Consider the following 23,990-nt stretch of genomic DNA (forward strand, 5'->3'; position numbering starts at 1 on the left):
GAAAATTGATACTTTTACAATATTTTCACAAATTTGGTATCTGTTCAATTATTTAGAACTTCTTTAATGTTTTTACAACAATGTTTGTACCCTTTATTGTAGGTTTTAGAAATCTTCTGAAATGTATTCTGCTGATTTTATATTTTTGATGTTATTAATGGTATTTAAAATTTTACTTCTAAATTGTTTTATGCTACTATTCAGAAATATACTTTTTTTTTTTTTTTTTTTTTTTTTTTTTTGCGGTACGCAGGCCTCTCACTGTTGCAGCCTCCCCCGTTGCGGAGCACAGGCTCCGGACACACAGGCTCAGCGGCCATGGCTAACGGGCCCAGCCGCTCCACGGCATGTGGGATCCTCCCAGACCAGGGCACGAACCCGTGTCCCCTGCATTGGCAGGCGGACCCTCAACCACTGCGCCACCAGGGAAGCCCAGAAATATACTTAATTTAATCATATTGACTGTGCATCTGGCAACTTTTAAAGTTTACTTATTACCTGAAATACTTTGTTTAGTATTCAAAACCATGATTAGGTATTAATAACTTGATATAATATTAAGCTAAATACAAACTTATGGAAATTAATTGAACAATGATTCTTTTAAATAAAAGGCTCAAGATGGGTTGACCCCCAGACATCGATAATTAAAACAAAAAAACAAAAAAACACATATCAGATAGTAAGAAAGTAACAGAAAAGAATAAGTTAGTGCAAGTAAGGTTATTCACTGTGTAAGTCCTCTAAAGTTTACAGAAATCTAGTGGAGGTTATTACATTCTGGAGTTTGATTTGGTATAGATATCATTGTACCTATATTTAATAGGCAGGTCCTGGCTGGAAAAAAACTCTCTGTCTATAAGTTCACCTGTTTATATGTCTGTATATATATATAATTAGCATTTAGCAGTGGTTTATAGTTTTGAATTCCAATAATTGCTCCTATTATAAGGAATTCAGAAGTAGAAATAAGGAGGCCAATGATAGAATGACAAGAAAAGCTAAAATTTAAGAGGAAAGAAGTAAAAAAACTAATTTTATGTCCATTGTTTCTTTGTTGGAAACCTACTCATTATTCATAATTCACTTTAAATGTGTCTTCTTTGTGAAACAGTTAAAAAATAAATTCCTATCTTCGCTAAAATATTACCATGCATTCTTCTATCATAACATATAAAACAATTTATCTAAATACATATAATTATCCCAAACTGGACTGTAAGTTTTTTGAGAGAAGGCAAAGAATTGTATTTGTCACTAAGTGCCTGGCAGAAAACAGAATTCATCTGGAGATGAACTGAAGAGCCTCCTGGAAGATGGAGATGAACAGAGGTACCACAGCCAACAGTCAGTCTCAACTGCCAGACCTGTGAATCAGGCCATCTGAGACACTCCAATCCTAGTGAAGTCATCATGCGACTATGGCCATATGAGCAACATCAGGCATGACCCACAGAAGACCTATCCATACTGACAACCCACAGCATTATGAGAAATAGTAAATTGTTGTTCTAAGTCACTTCAGGCTGTGGAGATTTGTGATGCAGTAATAGGTAAAGGAAGCAATTGTCATTTTGTGTAAACTATTTTTGATAATAGCAGATGGAAAATGATTTATTTTGTGAAGTAGTATTTATCATAAAAATAAAACCAAAAATTATAAAAATGAAAACACCTATAAATACAGATGATGACATGTTGAGTGAAATATTAAATGAAATTCAGTGAATAGTTAAATTTATATCTATAACTACTAAGAAAATAGGCAATCTAGAATAAAACCTCATATTACATGAATGAAAAGTCATTCGATAAAAATTCAGCTCTTGTTTCTGATTTTAAAAATAATGCAAAGGGGGCTTCCCTGGTGGCGCAGTGGTTGAGAGTCTGCCTGGTTCGTGCCCCGGTGCGGGAAGATCCCACATGCCGCGGAGCGGCTGGGCCCGTGAGCCATGGCTGCTGAGCCTGCACGTCTGGAGCCTGTGCTCCACAATGGGAGAGGCCACAACAGTGAGAGGCCCGCGTACCGCAAAAAAAAAAAAAAAAAAAAAAAAGCAAAGGACATGGACATGTATACACACACATACCCACCTTGGCAAAACAGAAAACATTATAACCAAACTGTGTAAAATAATATCATTCTTATATTCCTATACATCTTTCCCATTTTATATGGATTATCACTCCCTAACTTTCCGAGTTCATTACTGTCCTTCTTTGTCCATTTCTTTATAATGTATTGTTATGATCTGAATTATGTCCCCCCCCCCAAATTCATATGTTGAAACCCTAATCCCTAGTACCGTAGAATGTGAGACTATTTGGAATAGTGTCTTTAAAGAGGTAATTAAGGTTAAAAGAGATCATAAGGGTGGGGCCCTAATCTAATAAGACTATGTCCTTATTAGAAGAGGAAGAGACTCCAGGGGTACAGGCATACAAAGAAAAGGCTATGTGAGGACACAGCAAGGAGGTGGCTGTCTTCACGCCAAGGAGAGACACCAATGCTGTCAGCACCTTGACTGTGGTCTTTCAGCTTTCTGAACTCTGAGAAAATAAATTCCTGTTGTTTAAGCTACCATTCTGTGGTATTTTGTTATGGCAGCCCTAGCTGATGTAGGGGAGGAAAGACTTTCTTTCTACCCTCCTAGGTTCAACAGCTGTCTCTATGAAATAAACTGATAAGAGGCAGACTAACAGGAGAAAAGATACATAAGTTTATTAATTTTTAATATCACATGCACGAGGGCATTACAGAAGAAAAGTGAATACCCCAAAAAAGCAGAAACATGGGAGAGCTTACGTTCAAGAAGAAAACAAATATGTGGTATGTCGGTGGAATTATCTAAAGTTGACTCTGTCTTGAATAAAAGCAAGACTAGACTAGGAACAGTCTAAAATAGACATTGTGAAGAAAACAGGGAAAAGAATTATTTATTTTACATTCCTTTATTCTAATATTTTAATCTACTCTATACTATACTAAATTTTATAAGGTGTGAAAATAAATAAAAGACAACTTCATTTAAAACATTATCAGGAAGTTTAGAAGGGAAAGCTCTCATGCACATACCAGCCTGAATAATCAGAAGGAAGAAGGAAGAGAAGCAATTTTTAAAGGGTCTTTTTTTTTTTTTTTTTTTTTTTTTTGCAGTACGCGGGCCTCTCACTGTTGTGGCCTCTCCCGCTGCGGAGCACAGGCTCCGGACGCGCAGGCTCAGCGGCCATGGCTCACGGGCCCAGCCACTCCGCAGCATGTGGGATCTTCCCGGACTGGGGCACGAACCCGTGTCCCCTGCATCGGCAGGCAGACTCTCAACCACTGCGCCACCAGGGAAGCCCTAAAGGGTCTTTTTGTATAGAATTCTTTGTGTAACATTCTCTGGGTTTCAACTTTTTATCCATGATGTTAAGAACGTTGTTTTTCTTCTGGTATGAGGGAGGACATTTTTTACATGGGAATTTCATCTCCTGCTTTTAAGAAAAGAAAGGAATGTCTATTTAGGTCTTCTGGCCATTTTTTAACTGGATTGATTGTTTTTATGATATTGAGCTCCATGAGCTGTTTGTATATATTGGAGATTAATCCTTTGTCCATTGTTTCATTTGCAAATATTTTCTCCCATCCTGAAGGTTGTCTTTTCATCTTGTTTACGGTTTCCTTTGCTGTGCAAAAGCTTTCAAGTTTCATTAAGTCCCATTTGTTTATTTTTATTTTCATTACTCTAGGAGGTGGGTCAAAAAAGATCTTGCTGTAGTTTATGTCAAAGAGTGTTTTTCCTGTGTTTTCCTCTAAGAGTTTTATAGTATCTGGTCTTACATTTAGGTCTTTAATCCATTTGGAGTGTATTTTTGTGTATGGTGTTAGGGAGTGTTCTCATTTCATTCTTTTACATGTAGCTGTCCAGTTTCCCCAGCACCACTTATTGAAGAGGCTATCTTTTCTCCACTGTATGTTCTTGCCTCCTTTGTCATAAATTATGTGACCATATGTGCATGGGTTGATCTCTGGGCTTTCTATCCTGTACCATTGATCTATATTTCTGTTTTTGTGCCAGTACCATACTGTCTTGATTGTTGTAGATTTGTAGTAGAGTTTGAAGTTGGGAAGCCTTATTCCTCTGGCCTGCTTTTCTTTCTCAAGATTACTTTGACTATTCAGTGTCTTTTGTGTTTCCATACGAATTGTAAAATTTTTTGTTCTAATTCTGTGAAGAATGCCAGTGGTAGTTTGATAGGGATTGCATTGAATCTGTAGCTTGCTTTGGGTAATATAGTCATTTTCACAATATTGATTCTTCCAATCCAAGAACATGGTATATTTCTCCATCTGTTTATGTCATCTTTGATTTCTTTCATCAATGTTTTATTGTTTGAGTACAAGTCTTTTGCCTCCTTAGGTAGGTTTATTCCTAGGTATTTTATTCTTTTTGTTGTGATGGTAAATGGGATTGTTTCCTTAATTTCTCTTTCTGAGTTTTTGTTGTTAATGTATAGGAATGCCAGAGATTTCTGTGCATTAATTTTGTATCCTGCAAGCAGAAGACCTAAATAGATATTTCACAAAAGAAGACATACAAATGGCCAAGAGACACATGAAAAGATGCTAAAAATCACTAATTATTACAGAAATGCAAGTCAAAACTACAATGAGGTATTACCTCACACCAGTCAGAATGGCTATTATCAAAAACTCTAGAAACAATAAATGCTGGAAAGGGTGTGGTGAAAAGGGTACACTCCTGCATTGTTGGTGGGAATGGAAATTGATACAGCCACTATGGAGAACAGTATGGAGGTTCCTTTAAAAACTAAAAATAGAACTACCATGTGACCAGCAATCCCACTACTGGGCATATACCCTGAGAAAACCATAATTCAAAAAGAGACATGTACCACAATGTTCATTGCAGCTCTATTTACAATAGCCAGGACATGGAAGCAACCTAAATGTCCACCAACAGATGAATGGATAAAGAAGATGTGGCACATATATACGAGGAACATTACTCAGCCATAAAAAGAAACTAAATTGAGTTATTTATAGTGAGGTGGATGGACCTAGAGTCTGTCATACAGAGTGAAGTAAGTCAGAAAGAGAAAAACAAACACCGTATGCTAACGCATATATATGGAATCTAAAAAAAAAAATGGTACTGATGAATCTAGTGGCAGGGCAGGAATAAAGATGTAGACATAAAGAATGGACTTGAGGACACAGGGTGAGTGGGGAAGCTGGGGCAAAGTGAGAGTAGCATTGATATATATACACTACCAAATGTAAAATAGCTAGTGGGAAGCAGCTGCATAGCACAGGGAGATTGTGCTTTGCGACCTAGAGGGGTGGGATAGGGAGGGTGGGAGGGAGGCTCAAGAGGGAGGGGATATGGGGATATATGTATGCATATGGCTGATTCACTTTGTTGTCCAACAGAAGCTAACACACTATTGTGAATCAATTATATTCTAATAAAGATCTATTAAAAAAAGAAGCAGAAAAGGAAGATCCCTCCCTGCCCCAGCAACAATGCGCTAACCACCAGTAAGAAACTGCCACAACCTCGAACTCCTGTTCTTCTCCAGTGAAATTTTATTCAAAACAACCTTCCCCAATTTCCTCCTAAAACCTAGTAGAAATTGACCTTCCTTTTATCTCTTCACACTTGCCAATGATTCACTATAGCTTGCCTGCCCCAGAACTGCAGTTCCCTGCTTTCCAGATTACACCCATTTTGCTTGTAAAGTAACTGGCTATGTTACTTTTTGAGGTTGACATTAGTCACTTTCAAAGCCCTGCTACTTTCTGTGAGAAATAAAAACTTTTCATTTTACTGGGAAGTTATCTTATAGTATAAGATTGCAAATGATGATAAAGAGTAAATAGATCCAATATTCTCTCAGATATATGTGAAATAAGCAAGAAATAAAACAGAAAGGTAGATATGTTTACTCCTTGATAGTTTATATCTTAAAAATCTATTACCATAAGGTAGATGGACATAGAATCTACGGTGATTAAAAACATATATGAATAAATTGCTTATCACAGCATTCTGATTTCAGATAAATAGAAATCAGGTGATAATTTCATATCAATCATTCTATTGTCTTTGATATTTTTAAAAAGAACAAATTGTTTGCCTTAATTTCACAGCATTTATGTTACCTATCATTTTAATTGGTTAGGTACTAGGTGATTTTTAAAGTTGTATATATGTGATATGTAGCACTAAAAATAAGTTTACTGTCCATCAGTAAGGGAATGCACTATTACATTTTGATGCAGTCATACGCTAGAAACAATGAGAGTTACTTAAATGAAAATGAACAAAAGTAAAAATGAATGTTGAGTTAACAAAGAAAAGATAAATATCAAAATTAGAACAATAGTTTTTCACTGGTTATATAAAGAAAGGAAGGGCTTGTCGTATGAGCCTGTTACACCTTCCACATTTATTTCTAAACAAAAACGACACTTGCAGCAACGATTGTGAAGTATTTATACCTGATAAATCTAGATAAATGGTGCTCTATATTTTATGTACTTTTATGCATGTTTGAAATATTATATGATTAAATTCTTTTAAAAATGACAATTTTGTATTTCAAAGTTTTCTTTGAAAAGTTCCCGCTCAAATTGAATTTTAAAGAATCTAGTAATGATTTTTCAGTGTGAAAATGATTTTATACCAACTCCATTAGTTAAACAATAGATATTCCTAGATACATCTGCACCAAGCCTTTCCTTTTATGTGTGCAGAGATTCTTGGCTAGCTTTATCTTTGTCTCTAGGGGATGTATAATATCATTCTAAATTAGAAAAAAATGTACCCATGTACAATGTATACGTCTTCCATATAGCACTATCTTAAAATGTGTTAATCGAAATACAATGTATATACAAAAATGGACAAAGTATAAGTATATAGTTCAATTAATTTGCACATAGTGAGAACACTTAAGTAACACCCACACGGGTCATAGAACAGCACTTCGAAAATGTTCTCCCGCCTCTCCTTCCAAATAACCATTACCTTTATTTCTAATAGCTTAGATAGTTTTGTCTGGTTGTGTGTGTGTGTATGCATTGTGCACGGTGGGGGTTGTTGTGTATGTTTGTGTGTGCGTGCAAGTATGTGAGGGTCTCCTTTAGCCCACTTATGGGTTGATGAGATTCATCAGGGATGTTGCTTATAGCAATAGTTCATTAATTTACTTTGATTTATAATTTCATGTTACAGGAATATATTACAATTGATTTATTCATTACATTGTTGATAGATATTTGATTTGCTTCCAGTTTAGAACAAGTACAGATAAAGCTCCCATGTGTATTTTTGTTTTGTCTCTTAATGAACATATTGATATTCTGCATTTCTATTTGGTACATATAATTGGATAAAATTGTTGGTGCATGGGTGTCAACAATAGATAGTGCCAGTTTTCCATTTTTACCTGCCACATTGTAGCTCCATCAGTGATATATTTTATTGTCAATCCTATTAATTGTAGCGACCTGGTGGGTGTGTAGTGTTATCTTGTTTATTTATTTTTCCTCATGGTAACTATGTCTTGTATTGCCCTTGTGATTAATGGGAATATTTTCATACAGTAATTGGCCATTCGGATGTCCTTTTTATTTAAGTGCCTCATCAACCATCCTGTCGATTGCTTATGAGATTCTCTGTATTTTCTTATTGATTTGTGGGACTTTATATATTTTTCTAGAAATGAGTTTTTGTCAGTTATATGTTTTGCAAATATTGTTTCTCAGCTTGTGACTTGAATATTTACTCTAATATATATAGTATTATATTAACTAGTACATTATTATATATGTGTGTGTGTGTATGTTTAACAAATTGACAAAACACTATTTATTGAACAGACCATCCTTTCCCTATTGTCATATATCAAGTATCCATATATGTGTGAGTGTGTTTCTGGACTCCCAAATCTGTACCATTGATTTTTTTGCTTATCCTTAATCCAAAACATAGCTTCCTAATTTATTTTCCAATAAATGTGATCGTCATTAGAATAATCACCAACTCTTTAATTCTTTTTAATTAAATTGCTTTTGCATTACTTATACTTCATATTTTAATATGTATTTTACAATATCCACAAAAAAACCCGATTGTAATTTTGTTTGTGATTGTGTTGCATGTTTAGAATGATCTGAGCAGATTAACATTTAACAATACTGAATCATTGATTGCAGGAATAGGATATCATCCTGCATTTATTTGGTTCTTTTCAAATGTACATAAATAAGTTTTAAAGTCTTTAATGCAAAGGACTTGTACATTTAATATGGATATATTTCATGCTTTTTGATTTTGCTGTCGATGCTACCATTTTCTTTCCATATGGCTTATATCTGGTATATAGATATTCAATCAATTGTTGCACATTTGTCTTATATTCAGAAAACTTGATACATTTATTTTATAAATATAATGGTGTATCAGCAACTTACTGAATTATTCATCAATATTATATTTCTCAATAATAATAGCTTTATGCTTTCTTCTAATGTTTGCCTTATTCCAAGAGTTCTAAAAAATAAGTCTACTAGAGATAACAACAGGCTTCCTTGCCTTCTTCCTTTGTTCAGAGAGAAAACTTTAAAAACTTTTTTTCAATTTTATTGTAATTTTTTTGCTGGAGTTCGTAAATATACTTTATCAGGTTATGGAAATTCTTTTCTATTACTAGTTTATTAAGATTGGTAACTAATTTTACCTGATGCTTTCATTGGTATTTAATGTTACAATCACGTATGTTTTCTCCTGATTCAGTCATAATGGAATTATACTAACAGAGTTTTGAATTGCAAAGGACTCCTCATTCTTGGACAAAACTCAATGTGTTCATGATGAATTGTTGTTCATGTATATTGTTCAAAATATTTTATTTAGGATTTAGGCATACTCATTTAAGTGAGAGATTGACCTGACTTTAGCAAGTATTTCTTCTTTTTCTGATCTTGGCAGAGTTTGTGTAAGATTTATGTTCTATTTTTCACTGTAAGTTTCAAAGAATTCATCAGAGAAATTCATTGGTCTTCCTGTGGAAATTTAATCAGATATTCAATTTATTCATTGGTTATAGGACTATATAAAACCTCTGTTCTTTTTTTTAATGACTTTTAATGAGTTGTATGTTGCTTTTTTTTTTTTTTGCTTTTTTTTAAGGCTTTTCAATTTACTGAGATACCCTACTCAAAAGCTGCTTATCTTCTTTAGATCTGAATGTGACAAAATTGAAAGAGCAATAAAGTAGAGCTATATCCAGCGTTAATCCTAAGAAATCCTTTTTTATCCAATTCCTTTAAAATTCTCCACAATTCGTTTTTTCTGTGTTGTTGTATTCATGCCTCATCATTTAAGTATGATTTAATGTGTGTAAAAATGCCTGTATAAATGATGATCATTATTTCTAGGTTATCAAGGCAAATTGCTAGTAATTTACAGGTATTGGACCTATGGTTTTGACTCCTGCTTTTACCTAAACTGATTAACACTTTGACAGAAAAAAAGTAAAATAATGATATATTTATTGCAAAAATAAGAAATAATATTTAAAATTAATTTTTCAATTAGTTGAAGTGATAATGCAGCTGTTTGCTTGCATATCACAGAAAACATGAGACGAAGGATGTCATCTGTACATTTTAGGTTAACATCAAAGAGGAATCCTATGAAATATTAACAGGAACAGAATTAAAGTATGTATAGGTAATTTTTAAAGATTGTAATGTTCCCTGTAAAACTAATAATTGGATAGACATCAGCATTATTACTTCCCCAACATTAAAAGTTTTTAAATGATTCAAAATTTAAATACAGTAACTTATGAAGTAACCAGGTCCCATTATGACTGACCACTGAAGGGTAGATGGCATGAGGCACAATTACATGAGCCCAAGTGCCAGCTTATCCCCACTACTTCCCTCAAAGCAATTTTTACAGGGAATACTAGTTACACGTATAAGCTATTGATACATATTTTTCTTTTGACCGATCATTTAATTGTAGAGAAGGACACCATTAATCATCATTCTGATTATAATACAAAATAAAAGCAGAGTGAAAATCTAATATCTTTATTCAGAATATGGAAACAGCAATATTCCTTGAAATATTAAGGAAAATATAAAGTACACCTAGGTTTCACCACAATTACAAGTTGCATCAGTAAATGTAATTGCTCTGTATTACAGCAATTACTTTAAACTGTTTAGCCTTCTGTCCATAGGAGGGTTTTGTTTTTCTAATAGTATCAGGCCATTAAATGTGCTGACCAGTGTTATCATTGAATTTTCCTTTCCTCCTAAATCTCATGACAATGAAAGCATTTCTGCAGAGTCTATACAAAGTCACTAGGCTGGAGCTTGTCACCCAGTAATAGACTCTGTCATTTATGAGTTCCCACTTTATGTCACTCCTGAATGCTTTCACCTGAACCATTACTGAGCAACCTGAAATGTGGGGATAAATCTGCCACTGTGTTCTGCGTACAATGACAGATCATCTGAGGGTGAAAGAGTCTCAGTGAGAAGAGAGCCATTTCTATCACACCTCCCCTCTGCCTATGTATATGCATGCCTGAGCAGGACGAAACTCTGCTTTCTTACAGTGTTATTTATTGGAAGCTGTTACTCCATTGCATTTTTCACTCACAATTTGACACTTCCTCCTACAATGTAGTTGCTGCAGCGAACACATCTTTTCTGTTGTAACTGCTGTCAGTAAAGGAGAGTTAATTTCCTTCTTGCTGATTCTCAATTTGAGCATCGATGTGCCAGGCATTCTGCCTGCAGTTTGCATTCATTTCATTTAGTGCTCATGGCAGCCCTATGGAATGGATATTATTGCCTCCCTTTTAAAAAATGTCCAGGTCACAAACATAGTAAGTGGTGCAATAACTATTCAACCTTGATTTCCTCTGATTCCGAACTCTCTGCCTTTTGAATGGGCTGCGTCTCTAGTGTTTGTGCACATAATGTATTATTAGCATTGCATTTAAAAAATGTTTTTAAGTCATTAAATATACATACAACTGCTGCATATAACTTAGATGTACAATTAAATCATCATGATAAACCAAACAATATATTCAGAAGTCAGGGTAATACCTTAAAAGCCCCTGTTTGTTCCCTGTCAACTTCATTCCCTCGGGAGTAATAACCACTTATTCCAAGTTATGTGTTATTAAATCTCTCTTTTTCTTTAGAGTTTTACTATCCATGTAAGATATATAATACGTATGTATATATATTTAGTTAGTTCGTTCATTCATTTCTAGTGCATTTGTCAATTTATATAAATGAAATTAGTATATATTCTTTTGCAGCTTGCTATTCTCAGTTAATGTTATGCTTTTGAGATTCACCCAATTTGATTCATGCAGCTGCAGTCTATTCCATGGTTGATGGACATCTGGGTAGTTTTCAGTGTTTTACTCTTATGAACAGGGCTGCAAGGAAAATTCTGGTTTCATGTCTGCAGAAGCATATGTGTAGGATTGTCTCTAGGATGTATACCGAGTAGTGGGATTGCTGGGTCATAAAACATGCACTTGTCAACTGTATTAAATAACGCCAAATTATTTTCCAAAGTGGCTGCAGCAATTTGCTGTAAGACGAGCAGTTGCTAGGTAGTTAATGAATGTGCCCATTGCTCATATCTTTGCCAATAATTGGTTTTGTCTAACTTTGGAATGTTTTCCAAATTGGTCACTGTGGTTTTGATTCACATTTCTCTGCTCTCTAATGTCCCTTTATTATTCATGTTATATCTGTGAAATCTTTGTTCATATATTTTTACCATTTTAAAATTTTGTTAGTGGTCTTTCTCTTACACACACACACACACACAATTTACTCACTCACTTATACATCATAAATATTCTCTTAGAACACTAATTCTTTGTGAGTTATATTTGTGGAAAGTATTTTCCACTTTGGCTTACCATTTCTTTTCTCTAGACCAACAGAAGTTCTTAAATTTATAATGTTCTTCTTTTTAATAACTTGTGAATATTAAGAAATTATTCCCTACCCAAAGCCATAAAGTTATTCTCTTATATCATCTTCAAAAACTATATATAAATTTCACTTATGCATTTAAGCCAATGACATATCTGGAATCAACTGTTGTTTGTGTTGTAAGATAAGCATTCATCTCCTTTTTACATAATGATAATTATTATTTTTTTTAATGATAATTATTTTTGTATACCCATTTATTTATTAGTCCCCCAAGAATGTATAAGCTCTGTGATAAATTTGATTACCACATATAAATGACCATATTTCTATTTGGGTTGAGATTTCAATTATATAAATACATAGATCAGTTTGGAAAGTATAATTGAAGAAACACACAAAAAATGTTAAGCTCCTAAAAATGAAAAGTAGTAAAGCAAAAATACAAAGACAGGGCTTCCCTGGTGGTGCAGTGGTTGGGTGTCTGCCTGTCGATGCGGGGGACGCGGGTTCGTTTCCCGGTCCGGGAGGATCCCGCGTGCCGCGGAGCGGCTGGGCCCGTGGGCCATAGCCGCTGGGCCTGCGCGTCCAGAGCCTGTGCTCCGCAACGGCAGAGGCCGCGGCGGTGAGAGGCCCGCTTACCGCAAAAATATATATATATATATATATATACAAAGACAATGCAAGAATATATATTAAAAGGTAATATATAATGAACCATTTGTTTTTTCCCCAGAAATTTGCAACCTTTAGCCAGTCTATAAAAATAATATTTCTATCAATTTTATAGGTCTTCTCTAAGGTTTAAAGTTTTATTTTTCCAGTAAAGACCATTTTGTTATATTTGATAAAATGTACTTTATATATTACTTCTGGTATATGTCATTAAATTTTTTTGCACAGTCTCAATATTAAGCTAAAAGTTTACTTTCCTAATTTACTAAGACTTTCTAATCATAAGATGATATATAATTGTATTGCCCCTTTTTCTGCAGGTATTGTCACAACCATATAGCTTCCTTTCTTTAATTTGTTAATGTTTAAAAGCATATTGATCAGTTTTCTGTTGTTAACTTAATCTAGGGGCTACCCTGGTGGCACAGAGGTTGAGAGCCCACCTGCCAATGCAGGGGATACTGGTTTGGGCCCTGCTCAGGGAAGATCCCACATGCCACAGAGCAGCTAAGCCCGTGCGCCACAACTGCTGAGTCTGTGCTCTGGAGCCCGGGAGCCACAACTGCTGAAGCCCACCAGCCACAACTACTGAAGCCCATGTGCCTAGAGCCCGTGCTCTGAAACAAGAGGCCACCCAGTTAGAAGCCCGGGCACCGCAACGGAGAGTAGCCCCTGCTCACTGTAACTAGAGAACGCCCGTGCGCAGCAACGAAGACTCAACACAGGCAAAAATAAATAAATAAATAAATAAACAAAAATAAATTAAAAAAAAAATTAATCTAGAATTTCTGGGAAACAAACAAATGGTTCATTATGTATTATCTTTTAAGATATATTATTTTATTGTCTTTATATTTTTGCTTTTACTACTTTTCATTTTTAGGAGCTTAACATTTTTTTTGTTTCTTCAACTCTCTGCAAGTATATGTGTGAGACACGACTTATCTCTAAATGAATGTTTAGGGAAAAAAATCTATTCTAGGGGCTTCCCTGGTGGCGCAGTGGTTGAGAGTCCACCTGCTGATGCAGGGGACACGGGTTCGTGCCCCGGTCTGGGAAGATCCCACATGCCGCGGAGCGGCTGGGCCCGTGAGCCATGGCCGCTGAGCCTGCGCGTCCAGAGCCTGGCTCCGGGAGAGGCCACAGCAGTGAGAGTCCCGCGTACCGCAAAAAAAAAAAAAAAAAAAAAAAAAAAAATCTATTCTAAAGCTATTTGACTATTGTGTGGAAAATTCAGTATTTATTACTGATTCAGATTCTCTGAATCTGTTAAATTTCCATTTAAATTTTCTATTTCTTTACATCTTAGTCAAATTAAATTATTCAGGGAATTTATCCACTTAATAAGTTTTCAAAACTACTAGCACACAAATATTCAATTTTGGCACCTAATATTGAAGTTTTAATATCCTACTTTTGTACTTTTATTTACATCTTTATTCCTGTTACAGTTCATTTGTATATTCTCTTTATCTTTATTTATCTTGCCAAAGTTTGTCTATTTGTCTCAAACATAACCCAAGCACTCCTAAGTCAATATATCATTTTAAAATAATTAAAAAGCCACAGGTATTTAAAATTACTCAAACCAATAGATATAAAAAGAAAAAAGGCTGGAAAATAAATATTTAAATGATCACAGTTTCACATTTAAACAAAATAAACCAAAAATATTAAGTAATTATAGACTATGTCTCCTGTTATGATGTAATTTCATAAACAAAAAGTTCATCCTTCTAAAAATTGAGATATAAATAGATAGTAAAAATTAAAGATTTAGTTTAAAACAGTGAACACTCTTTTGCTATGGAAGGTGAAATTATTTTTACACGGTTTTGTTTTAGAGTGGTACCTCCATCTCAAGACCTACCCTTATTTTTCTAAGATATTATGATAAAAGGGAAATATTTATTAATCAGTATTCTTTTAAGCAGTAGAATCTCATCATGGTGGTGGAAAGTGTAACGTTTACTAATGGAAAATGTTATGCTTATTATAAAGCAAGTCATTTCCTCTCAAATTTAAGAGTAATAAATATTATACCAGTACATATAACCTTTTTATAACAATGTTTTTATATTATGCACCTTGGAGTAAAATTTTCAATCCCTTTTGAAGAAGGAAGAGGCATATCATTTCCATTTCTCTGAATTAGGATTTTATAAGTATACTTGCAGGAAGTAGTTACTGAATGATAATAAGTAATATGCTGTGGTGTATTAATGAATTCAGGAAATCATTTACTTCTTCAGGAAAGTACGAATGTCTTGAAATTTTTAAAAATATTAGTAGAATAGTGATGAGAGAGTAAAGATTGAATTGCTTTGAAATGGTAGAGCTAGTTACTTGACATTCATATGCAATAGGGTGAATATTTTAGTGTATTAAATAAATATTTTATCATCTGCAATCCTTATTTTAAAAGTGTACATTGACCCCCAGTAAAAATTATACCATGGAGAAACTGAGATTATAGAGTTTTGTACATAAGGCAGAATTTTTCAATACCCCTTACATAATGTTTCCAATAACTCTTTAATATGTTTGCCACCTTAAGATGGAGGATATAGCAAGGAGAAAAGTGAGAAATTGAAGGAGAAAGAGAGTAAAGTATGAGAGCCCATTACTCATATTTCTGCTTCCTCACAATGAAACCATAAGGTGGGGTTTGGAGTTCTATGAGAGGCCTCAAACAAATGGAGAAACCTGAAGCTACACAATCAAGAGCCTGAAAAACAGTGTCCGGGAGGATAGATTCGGTGCAGAGAGATGTTAGGTTTGGCAAAGGGAAAGAATAGCCAGTTGACCTTGAAACAGCACTATTACATCCATGTGATCTGTACATTATTTAGTGGATCTAGCATTTTCTTTAATTCCTGTTTGTGGACAAAGTACCAGTGCACCATTGAAAGGCAAAGGCTAAAATCTCAGGACAAAACTGTCACTAGCAATGAAGTCTTTAATCTAACACAGTGAGCTAGATTAAAGTGGTTTTGGTGATAGCACGGCACAGTTTAAAAAGATGGGATTAATTATACCAGAAAGCTCTCCAATCAAGGGAAGACAAAGCACAGATTTGCATCAGAAAGCAGAGAGAATTTAGCGGGTACAGCTGGGATCTCAGGCGTCCTGCCCTCCACCCACAAAATGTAAATTTACATAAGCCACAGAGCCGCAATCCCACTTATATTGGAACATTGTTAGAAATGATATTTATCTAATCAGAAAGAAAAAATAATTTCATTGAGCTAGATTTATCAATGTCAAAAGCAAACTAATAGCCCCCCCAAAGATATCCATGTCCCAATTCCCAGTACAGGTGGAAATGTTACATTACATGGCAAAGAGGAATTTAATTTGTAGCTGGAATTAAGGAGAATGGCTTGAATGAGCCAGGTGTGCCTAATGTAATTACAAGTGTTTTAAAAGTGGATGTGGGCGGCAGAAGAAAGACCAGAGTGATGTGAGGCGGGGACTCCACCAACCCTAAAAGTTCTCTCCCCTAGAATCTCCAGAAAGGAACACAGTCCCGCTAGTACCTTGGATTTAGCCCAGGAAAAGTCCAAGCTACAGAAAGGTAAGAAAGTTTGTGTTCTTTTAATCCACTAAATATGTGGTAATTTGTTACAGCAGCCCTAGAAAACTAGAACAGTGAGATTAAACCAAAATTTTGCTTTATGCTTTTATTTCTTTGCTTCTTTTTCTCTGTATTCAGTGAGGGGGTGTTTATGGGGGAAAAAAATCAACTCAATTATAGAGTACTAGAAAGAAATGTGTGAGTATACTTGCAGCTCTGCCAAACAGTTCTCAAAGATGGAGAGATGACCAAATTTATGTTTCCTGATAAATCTTTTCAAGTGCCTAATGTAATTTCAGTTTTTTCTTATAACTTTAAAAAAATGATATATTTCATTTGTCCCCTTCAAAATCTACCCACTTTATAAGTTCTACTCCTGTTATCTTTTATCTCCAGGCTTTTTTTTAATTTTAAATCTGAAAAGCAATTTCTTACTGATCTTGGATATCTAACTGGTTTCTGAAACTAATTATCTCTGATACTGAGCAAATTGCATTCCCTTCCAACCTGTTTTGGCACCAATCCTTGTTAATAATGTCTTTGTTATTTACACAGCCGTTGAATTTAAAACTTTGAGGTTATCCTTTACTAATAACTTTCTTCTTCTATGTCCATCTGGTGTACAAGTCTCTTGAATCTGGCTTTATTCTTTCCTTTACCTTTGCCACAATCTTATTCTCATCATTTCTCACCTGGACTATTGCAGTAACATTATAGTTGCTCTCTCTGTAACCATTCTATTTCCCATCCAGACATCTTCATGCTCTTGTGAAGCTTCCCTTACAAAATCCTGTTTTTGATATTAATTTGTTGGCAGTCATCACTTTATTTCTGCTCCCTATTGACCCTAAGCCACAGCCACTCCTCCTCTACAAGTCACATAGTCGTGATCTACTCATGTTCTAGTCATGTTCTTACTGTAATGTCTAATAAAGAGCTTGGAAAACTTCATGTGTCAAATAATACATGTAAATAAATAAAGGTCAAAATAGTTGAAGCCAGCCCATGCGATAGTAATGGATCAGAGAGATTATATCATCTTTGCTGGTAGTCCACTGACAGAGGAGGAAAAGGAATCTTTTCCTCCTGCAGCTGAAATTGCTTTAATCACCATCACCTGCTTGGTTACTACATCCAAGGCATTTTGACAAACTCAAGTTTGATCTATGTATTAAAAGACTGATAATTATTTTAAGAGGCTGTTGTTAATTAACCTAGGACAAAGGAGATTGAAATTAGTACATAAAAAATACACTTACTGTGCAACAACTTCCCTATATCTTTAGTCCAATAGATAATTTTTAGTATTTTTACTGAAAGCAATAGGTTCACCCAATCTATGAATGCAGATACTGATATGATCTACTAATCAGAACGTTATCAAAATTCTTAAGCTGACGTTAACTCACCTTTAAAAGAGTGTTCCCTGGGGTAAAAAAGTAGGAAAAGTACAACAAAGCAGTTCACCGTTTGTTTCTGTCCTTAAACATTGTTCCACACCTGATTATTCCAACAGGCCATTATTTTTTCTTGTCTAAGTTTAATTTTATTTTGTTTTCATTTGCATGGAACCTGGTCAAACTGGCACTCACCCGGACATTAAATGGATCCTTGTTTATTTTCCCTCAGCTCTTTGTGAGGGCTAGAAAAGCACAATGGTGTTATAAAATTGTTGCCTTGTTGTTATAAAACCTCTGCTTTTATAAATTATACTGTCCCAAGAAGTATTATACTATCTTTCATATTACTTTACTAAGCACCAACATTAATATAAAGTAGTATTAAAAAGGCACATGCTGATGGTAAAAAAGCTGAGGTTTATAATGGAAATGTAAGTTTTCTAAGCCACTCTGCGTATGCTCCCTTTAAAAAAAGGGAAAGAGAAAAAAAGTGTTTCTACTTAAGGAATTTGGAGATTCCATCCTCTGTGAGGTGGTTGTGAAGATGACAGAAGACATCTACATCTATACTGAGGTTGGGATGGTGTTACATATCAGTGAAATAAGCTAGTTTGGAGTGAAAATATATAGGCACTTTTAAGGTTCTGTACTTTGGGTAAAACTTAACACAATATGGTTTCCATGGAAAATGCTAATAAGTAGTAAATTCAGAAGTGAAGGGTTTGAAATTCCAGATTTTTCTCTCCTCGTAAGATAAACTGCTGCTGAGTGCTTAGTTCTGGTTGCATGTTTTTGTTTGTTTTTAAGAAACTTTTTGCTATTGCTATCTTAACTTTAGAAATTCTTTTGATTGAGAAATAAGGTTTTTTATTTTATTTTACTTCTCCCTAATATGAGCCAACCCCTCTCAAAATGTTAGATCATTCAGTTGCCTGTGAAGATGTGGAAACTTAGAAACTTTATTGATTTACCCCAGCCCCCAAACCTAGGAAGCAGCAGAGTTGGTCTCCAAGACTAGCTTTCTCGGCTACAAATCGGTAATCTTGTCACTGCATGATATGATGTATTAGTTTCCCAGGGCTGCCGAAACAATATACTACCAACTGTGTGGCTTAAGCAAAAGAAATGTTTTCTTTCACAGTTCTGGAGGCTAGAAGTCCAAGATCAAGCTATAAACAGGGTTGGTTCCTTCTGAAGGCTGTGAGGGGAAATCTATTCCATTCCTCTCTCATAACTTGGTATGAGTAGTATGCTGGGAATTCTTCACATTCCTTGGCTTCTGAATCATTCAGATCTCTACCTTCATCTTCATGTGACATTCTCTTGTGAGCATGTCTGCCTCCGTGCCCAACTTTCCCCCTTTTTAAAGATTCTAATTAAATTGGATTAGAGCTGTTAAATTAAAACTGCACCAGACAAGATGAACAGCCAAAGAAAATTTTATTCAAGGATATTGCAAGAGATGTCTAGACTATTATAATAAAGAGATTGAACTCAACTCTGCTGAGACAAATGACAAGAGAATTTTTAAGCTCTAGGGTGAGCTAGTGGAAAAGTACTGAAGGGGATGTTAGTGGAGTAGACCGGCTACCTGTGTTTGCTAATTGAGGCTTATTGAAGTCAGGTTCCTGCCCTCCCAACAGACTAGGAGATAGGGCCTCTGTCTTTCTTAATGATTACATTTCAAGGGGATGGCTCCCAGGTCTTTGAGAAAGACATTCTTGGTTATAAAGCAAGGTTATATCAAGGTTAAAAAGCCCGGCTAGTGGCTGAGAGAGGATTTACATCTTAATGAGGCAGAGAAAGAACTTACAATTGCAAGCTTTTTTAATGTCTAAAAAGAGAGAGGTCAGGGGCCAAATGTCAGGAAGAAACCTGTCTGAAGTTTAGTCAAGCTAAGCAGAACTGTTATGTCCCTCTTAAGTGAAAGCCCACCCTAGAGACAACATTTTAAATTTAGTCCCCACATTAAAGATCCTCTTTCCAAATACCCTCACATTCTGAGTTACTAAAGTTAGAACTTCCACATATTTGGGGGTAACACAGTTCAGCTCAAAACACATGGATGTGTAACTCACTAATAACTGAAAAGGGAGACAAATATTTCTAAAATATTTTTGATAATTGAAATATGATTAATAGGTCAAACTGAAGAAGTTTTATAATAGAAGAGTATAAATTCCACTGTAAAACTGAAAGCTATTTTTGATGCCTTATAATGTATATAAGTGGAATTTTATGAAAGGAGTAATAACTGTAAGGTAAGGGCAAGTGAGTGAAGTGTTTTACCCATTATAACTTAGATGACAAAAAACTGTAAAAACAATTTATGAAAATCATAAAATGTTGGGTTTTATTAAAGTAATATAAAAATATCCTTCTACAATAAACTTAGCCAAACTTTTCAAGATGAACAAATATAAGCAAAACAAACATAAATTGTATTTCATATATTTGTATAATTGTAAAAGAAAATCAACTAAATTATTTTTTAAAAGGTCAGGTTTTGCCCTTTAGAAATTCCAATTCAGAAGTTATGTGTAGAAGATATGTAATTTGTATGTAATCATATCCCATGAGATTATTATTAGGGAATTTTGAACAAAAGAAAATCCATAGTCCTTTAAAAAAAAACAAATGAAAAAGGAATATTCTATTTTTAAATGGTAAGAAAATGGGTCAACTTTGGGAGAAGTTTATTTATGCAAAACACATCATGAACTTGTTCATGTCAAATATTGCTAAAGCTAGCTGGGAAATTTGAAAAATGTCTATTTCATGCAATAGGAAATTAGGAGATTTTCTAAAGAATGATGGTCTTTGGGACTGAATAGTGTAACTTCTGAATAATCCTTTCCATCCAACACATGTATAATATTAAGTACTTAAAATATGTTAAACACTAAAGCCGAAATACTGTCACCTCTTCCTATAAATGGTCTTCTGCATTGCTTGGTAGATAATTTAGAAACTGGCAGCTTTTCCATATATAGAAGCAGAAGGTATGAGTAATAACTTATGTCATATGTCTGTGCATAATTCTAGTTTAACGGCTGTTATAATTGTGTGACATATATTTGTGGACTTATTTTGGAGCATATGTAGAAGATAAAAAAATCCTCTGAAGTTGATCATTCCATGGGTCAAACCCAAGGGGTGGTCCATATCTCTCAGCTCAGAAAATGAACTTGAGTTGGTGGTCCCTAACTTGGAAACAATATGAGATAATCTCTTGAAATGGGTGGTTTTATTTCTTGGAGGCTAGTTCCACTGTGGAGGTAAAAAGATGGAGATGGACATATAGAGATGTATTGAAAACTAGGAAATAAGCAAAACAAGAAGCTTGCAAAATTGTACCACTCTTAAGGCCTCAGGAAGTTAATCATATTTTTTCCTGGACTTTCAAAGCATAAAATAGCATTGCAGACACAATCCAAGTTATAAGCATACCATTTTCTATAATAAAGGCATGTTACCATAAATTGAGCATTACCTAGTGCAATCCATGAAACGATAAAAAAAAAATACAAAGGATATTGAGGGAAAATTACTGTAATATCAGTGAAAGCCTAATGAAATCATGTAATATTTAAAGTAAATACATAAGCCTCATTTTCATTACCTCCACACTTAAATTTTTGCTTAACATACTGAACTCTTAAACATCTAATAATGTTTATAATGCCTTTGTCATGTCTTTCCCTCATTTTTATTCTAAAAATTATGTTAGAAATTTCATCAAATGTTGTGGTCTTACTTAACTTATTCTCAATAATAACAGCAAATTTTATTGAATGTTTATTGTGTAAAAGCATCACTCTAAAGATTTTCCCTGTATTACCTTGTTTAATTCTTACCATTTTATATAGATCCTCACAAACGAAGAAAATGACACATGGAGAATCTGAATGTCTTTCTCAAGGTCAAATATGTAGTGAAATGTCATAAGATTCACAGCCAGGTGATCTATGTTTTGTTATGTCAGAGATCCTTAAACTCATGATGTTTTAATGTTCACAAGTATAACACACATATATATTATATACATGTATATACTTATTTTGAAAAACACCCCAAATTTCAGGCAGGTAGATCAGTAGTACAAAATTTTTTAATCTTGACCATTCTTAATAGTATATCAGCTCATTACTGGCTGTGACAAAACAGCCTCTAAAGCTGCCCTAATGTAATTATGAGTTTACTAGTTGCCACTCTGTCTTTCCTTCAATAAGAAGTAGTATATATAAAGTATAATAGTAGTATACTAGAAGTACATGAGGGAGGCAGTATTATAGAGATAACTATACATCACCTGAAAGTTATATTGAAATAGAAATTATTTGCCATACTGTACAGGATATATTTAGTGCCCCTAAAAACAATTCCCCATCCTATATGGAATTCATCAGTGAGACTGGCTCTGTTATCCTATGGCAGTTTTTCTAGGTTTGACCAATGGGAAGCAGCAGATGCCTATAGGAGGGAACAAGAATGGTAAGTCTGGTTATTTATCTACTTGACTTACTACCTATGGAGTTACCACAGGCTGATTACTGCCTGGATCCAAGAGCACAGCTTCTGTCAGTCAGTTGTTTTGATACAGTTCGTGACTGTGTTCCAGTCATGGCCCCCCTACTTGTCTCTTGAGAACCAGGGGTGTTAACAGAGCCCTGCTTTTGCCAGCTCCAAACTACTGCACTATTTCTGTGGGTTTTCTACACCCTGGCTTTATCTTGTAAATTTTTCCTTTATTAAACTCTTCTAAATTACAAAATTTCCCCATGCCATCTGTTTCCTGTAGGAACCCTACCTGATACCCACACTGTAATTGAAAATAACTTAATTATGGAATCACTTTGACTTTCCTTCAGAAAAACATTTAAAGCTATTCCATATTCTAGTCCAGTATTATCCATCACTATATACTTTCATGCATTCCAGTGTATAATGGATTATTACTCAGTAAATAGTCACTCTCCTTCCCCACAGCAATAATACCTCTTTGGACAATGTATACCTCCATGCATAGTGTATAGTCCACTATCTGGGTTTAATCACACAGCAAGATAGAGCAAAAGAAGGGTCAGCACCTGTGATGAAACCAGAGCTTTTAAATATTCTAGTGTGTTTACTTATTCTCTTGTGCTTCTGTTATCTATGGACGCTAAGACAATGTCTTGGGTAGATGCTGCTCCCAGGGGAATGAGGAGACACAGGGAGCATACCGGGACCCAATTCACAGGGTCTTAAGAGAGGTATATGCAGTAAGACTGTATGGGATTAGCATAGTGACTTTAAAGACTCAGTAATTGCTAGTTGTAATTATTACCACCTGATTCGAACATGCACTTCTATAAATGTTTTCACTTAATTTTTTCCATTTGTTTGTGATAAAAGCCAACTGCAAAGTCACACTTGAATCTAAGTTTCTACAAGGATAACCTGTGATTTTTTTACTTGGGGGGTGGGGGAAGTCAGCATACCTCGCAAATTTAATATTAAGATTCTTGCCTATGCCTCAAGGATGTCACTAGGAAATATTAACTACCTAAAGAACTTAATGCATTCCACTCTTCAAGCTGAAGGGAATAACTAATTAGAAAACTGAAAATGGCATACTCGTATCTTACCTTAAATGTTTGTCAACAGCCTCTAATAATCATGGCATACCTGACACCTTCCCCCTTTTCCCACTCTTCTACCTGCCCTTGAGTCTCTGCCAAAACACAAGTGATCATGGCTGACTCCCTGGCTATAGCAACCTCTGAATAAAGTCTTCGCATTTCTCAAAAAAAAAAAGTTTAAGGTAATTTGAATACTACCTAGTACTTATCAAATTGGTTTAGTAACATAAAATGTTTATTATGTGAGCATTTCCTAAGAGTGTTTATTACTATGGTTTTTGATCTATAAAGAAGACTAGTCTATAAAGAAGACTAGAAAATGGTCTCTGCTTTGGAGGGAAATCCAATCCATTCTGGAAGACAGTTACATGAGTAGATTGTTATTATGCAGTGTAACAGATTTAGTAAATGAATGTGAATTATAAAAGCAGAGAACAATGCTCTAATCCCTTAATATTGGCACAGTATTAGTTAATCTGATTTCAAAGGCATGTATTCTTGTTGGACTCAACTTTGCATTGCTTATATCTGCTTTAAAAATTAAATTACATTACCTTTGCAACTTCTCAACCTTCCTCAACAGGTTTATGTATTCTAAGTTACAGTGAAAACAGTGCAGTCAGCTTTGAAATGCCTAACATATAAGAAGACCAATCACAATCCCTAATTATCCGAACTCTCCCCATCCTGGTCTTGACTTTTAGTGAAAGAAGTGTATT

The 23,990-nt window shown here is 34.7% G+C and overlaps 1 protein-coding gene and 1 pseudogene across 1 annotated transcript in view; one reads left to right on the top strand and one right to left on the bottom strand.

The window, feature by feature from the left end:
• The window catches only part of LOC149743906 (FUN14 domain-containing protein 1 pseudogene), a 57,602-nt pseudogene extending 34,208 nt beyond the window's left edge, over positions 1-23,394 (bottom strand).
• LOC149743905 (uncharacterized) overlaps positions 1-23,406 on the top strand; it is a 129,686-nt gene extending 106,280 nt beyond the window's left edge. Inside the window, exon 4 of the mRNA XM_089906045.1 lies at positions 13,079-23,406. Coding sequence (XP_089762171.1) covers positions 13,079-13,181 — 103 coding nt within the window. The 3' untranslated portion in view covers positions 13,182-23,406. The remainder of the gene's footprint in view (positions 1-13,078) is intronic.
• Positions 23,407-23,990: the final 584 nt, after the last annotated feature.

This window comes from Delphinapterus leucas, unplaced genomic scaffold, assembly GCF_059928025.1.
Source record: "Delphinapterus leucas isolate spDelLeu-1000000601 "Yukka" unplaced genomic scaffold, BTC_Dleu_Yukka2 spDelLeu_asBTCV2_sq57, whole genome shotgun sequence".
NCBI lineage: Eukaryota > Metazoa > Chordata > Mammalia > Artiodactyla > Monodontidae > Delphinapterus > Delphinapterus leucas.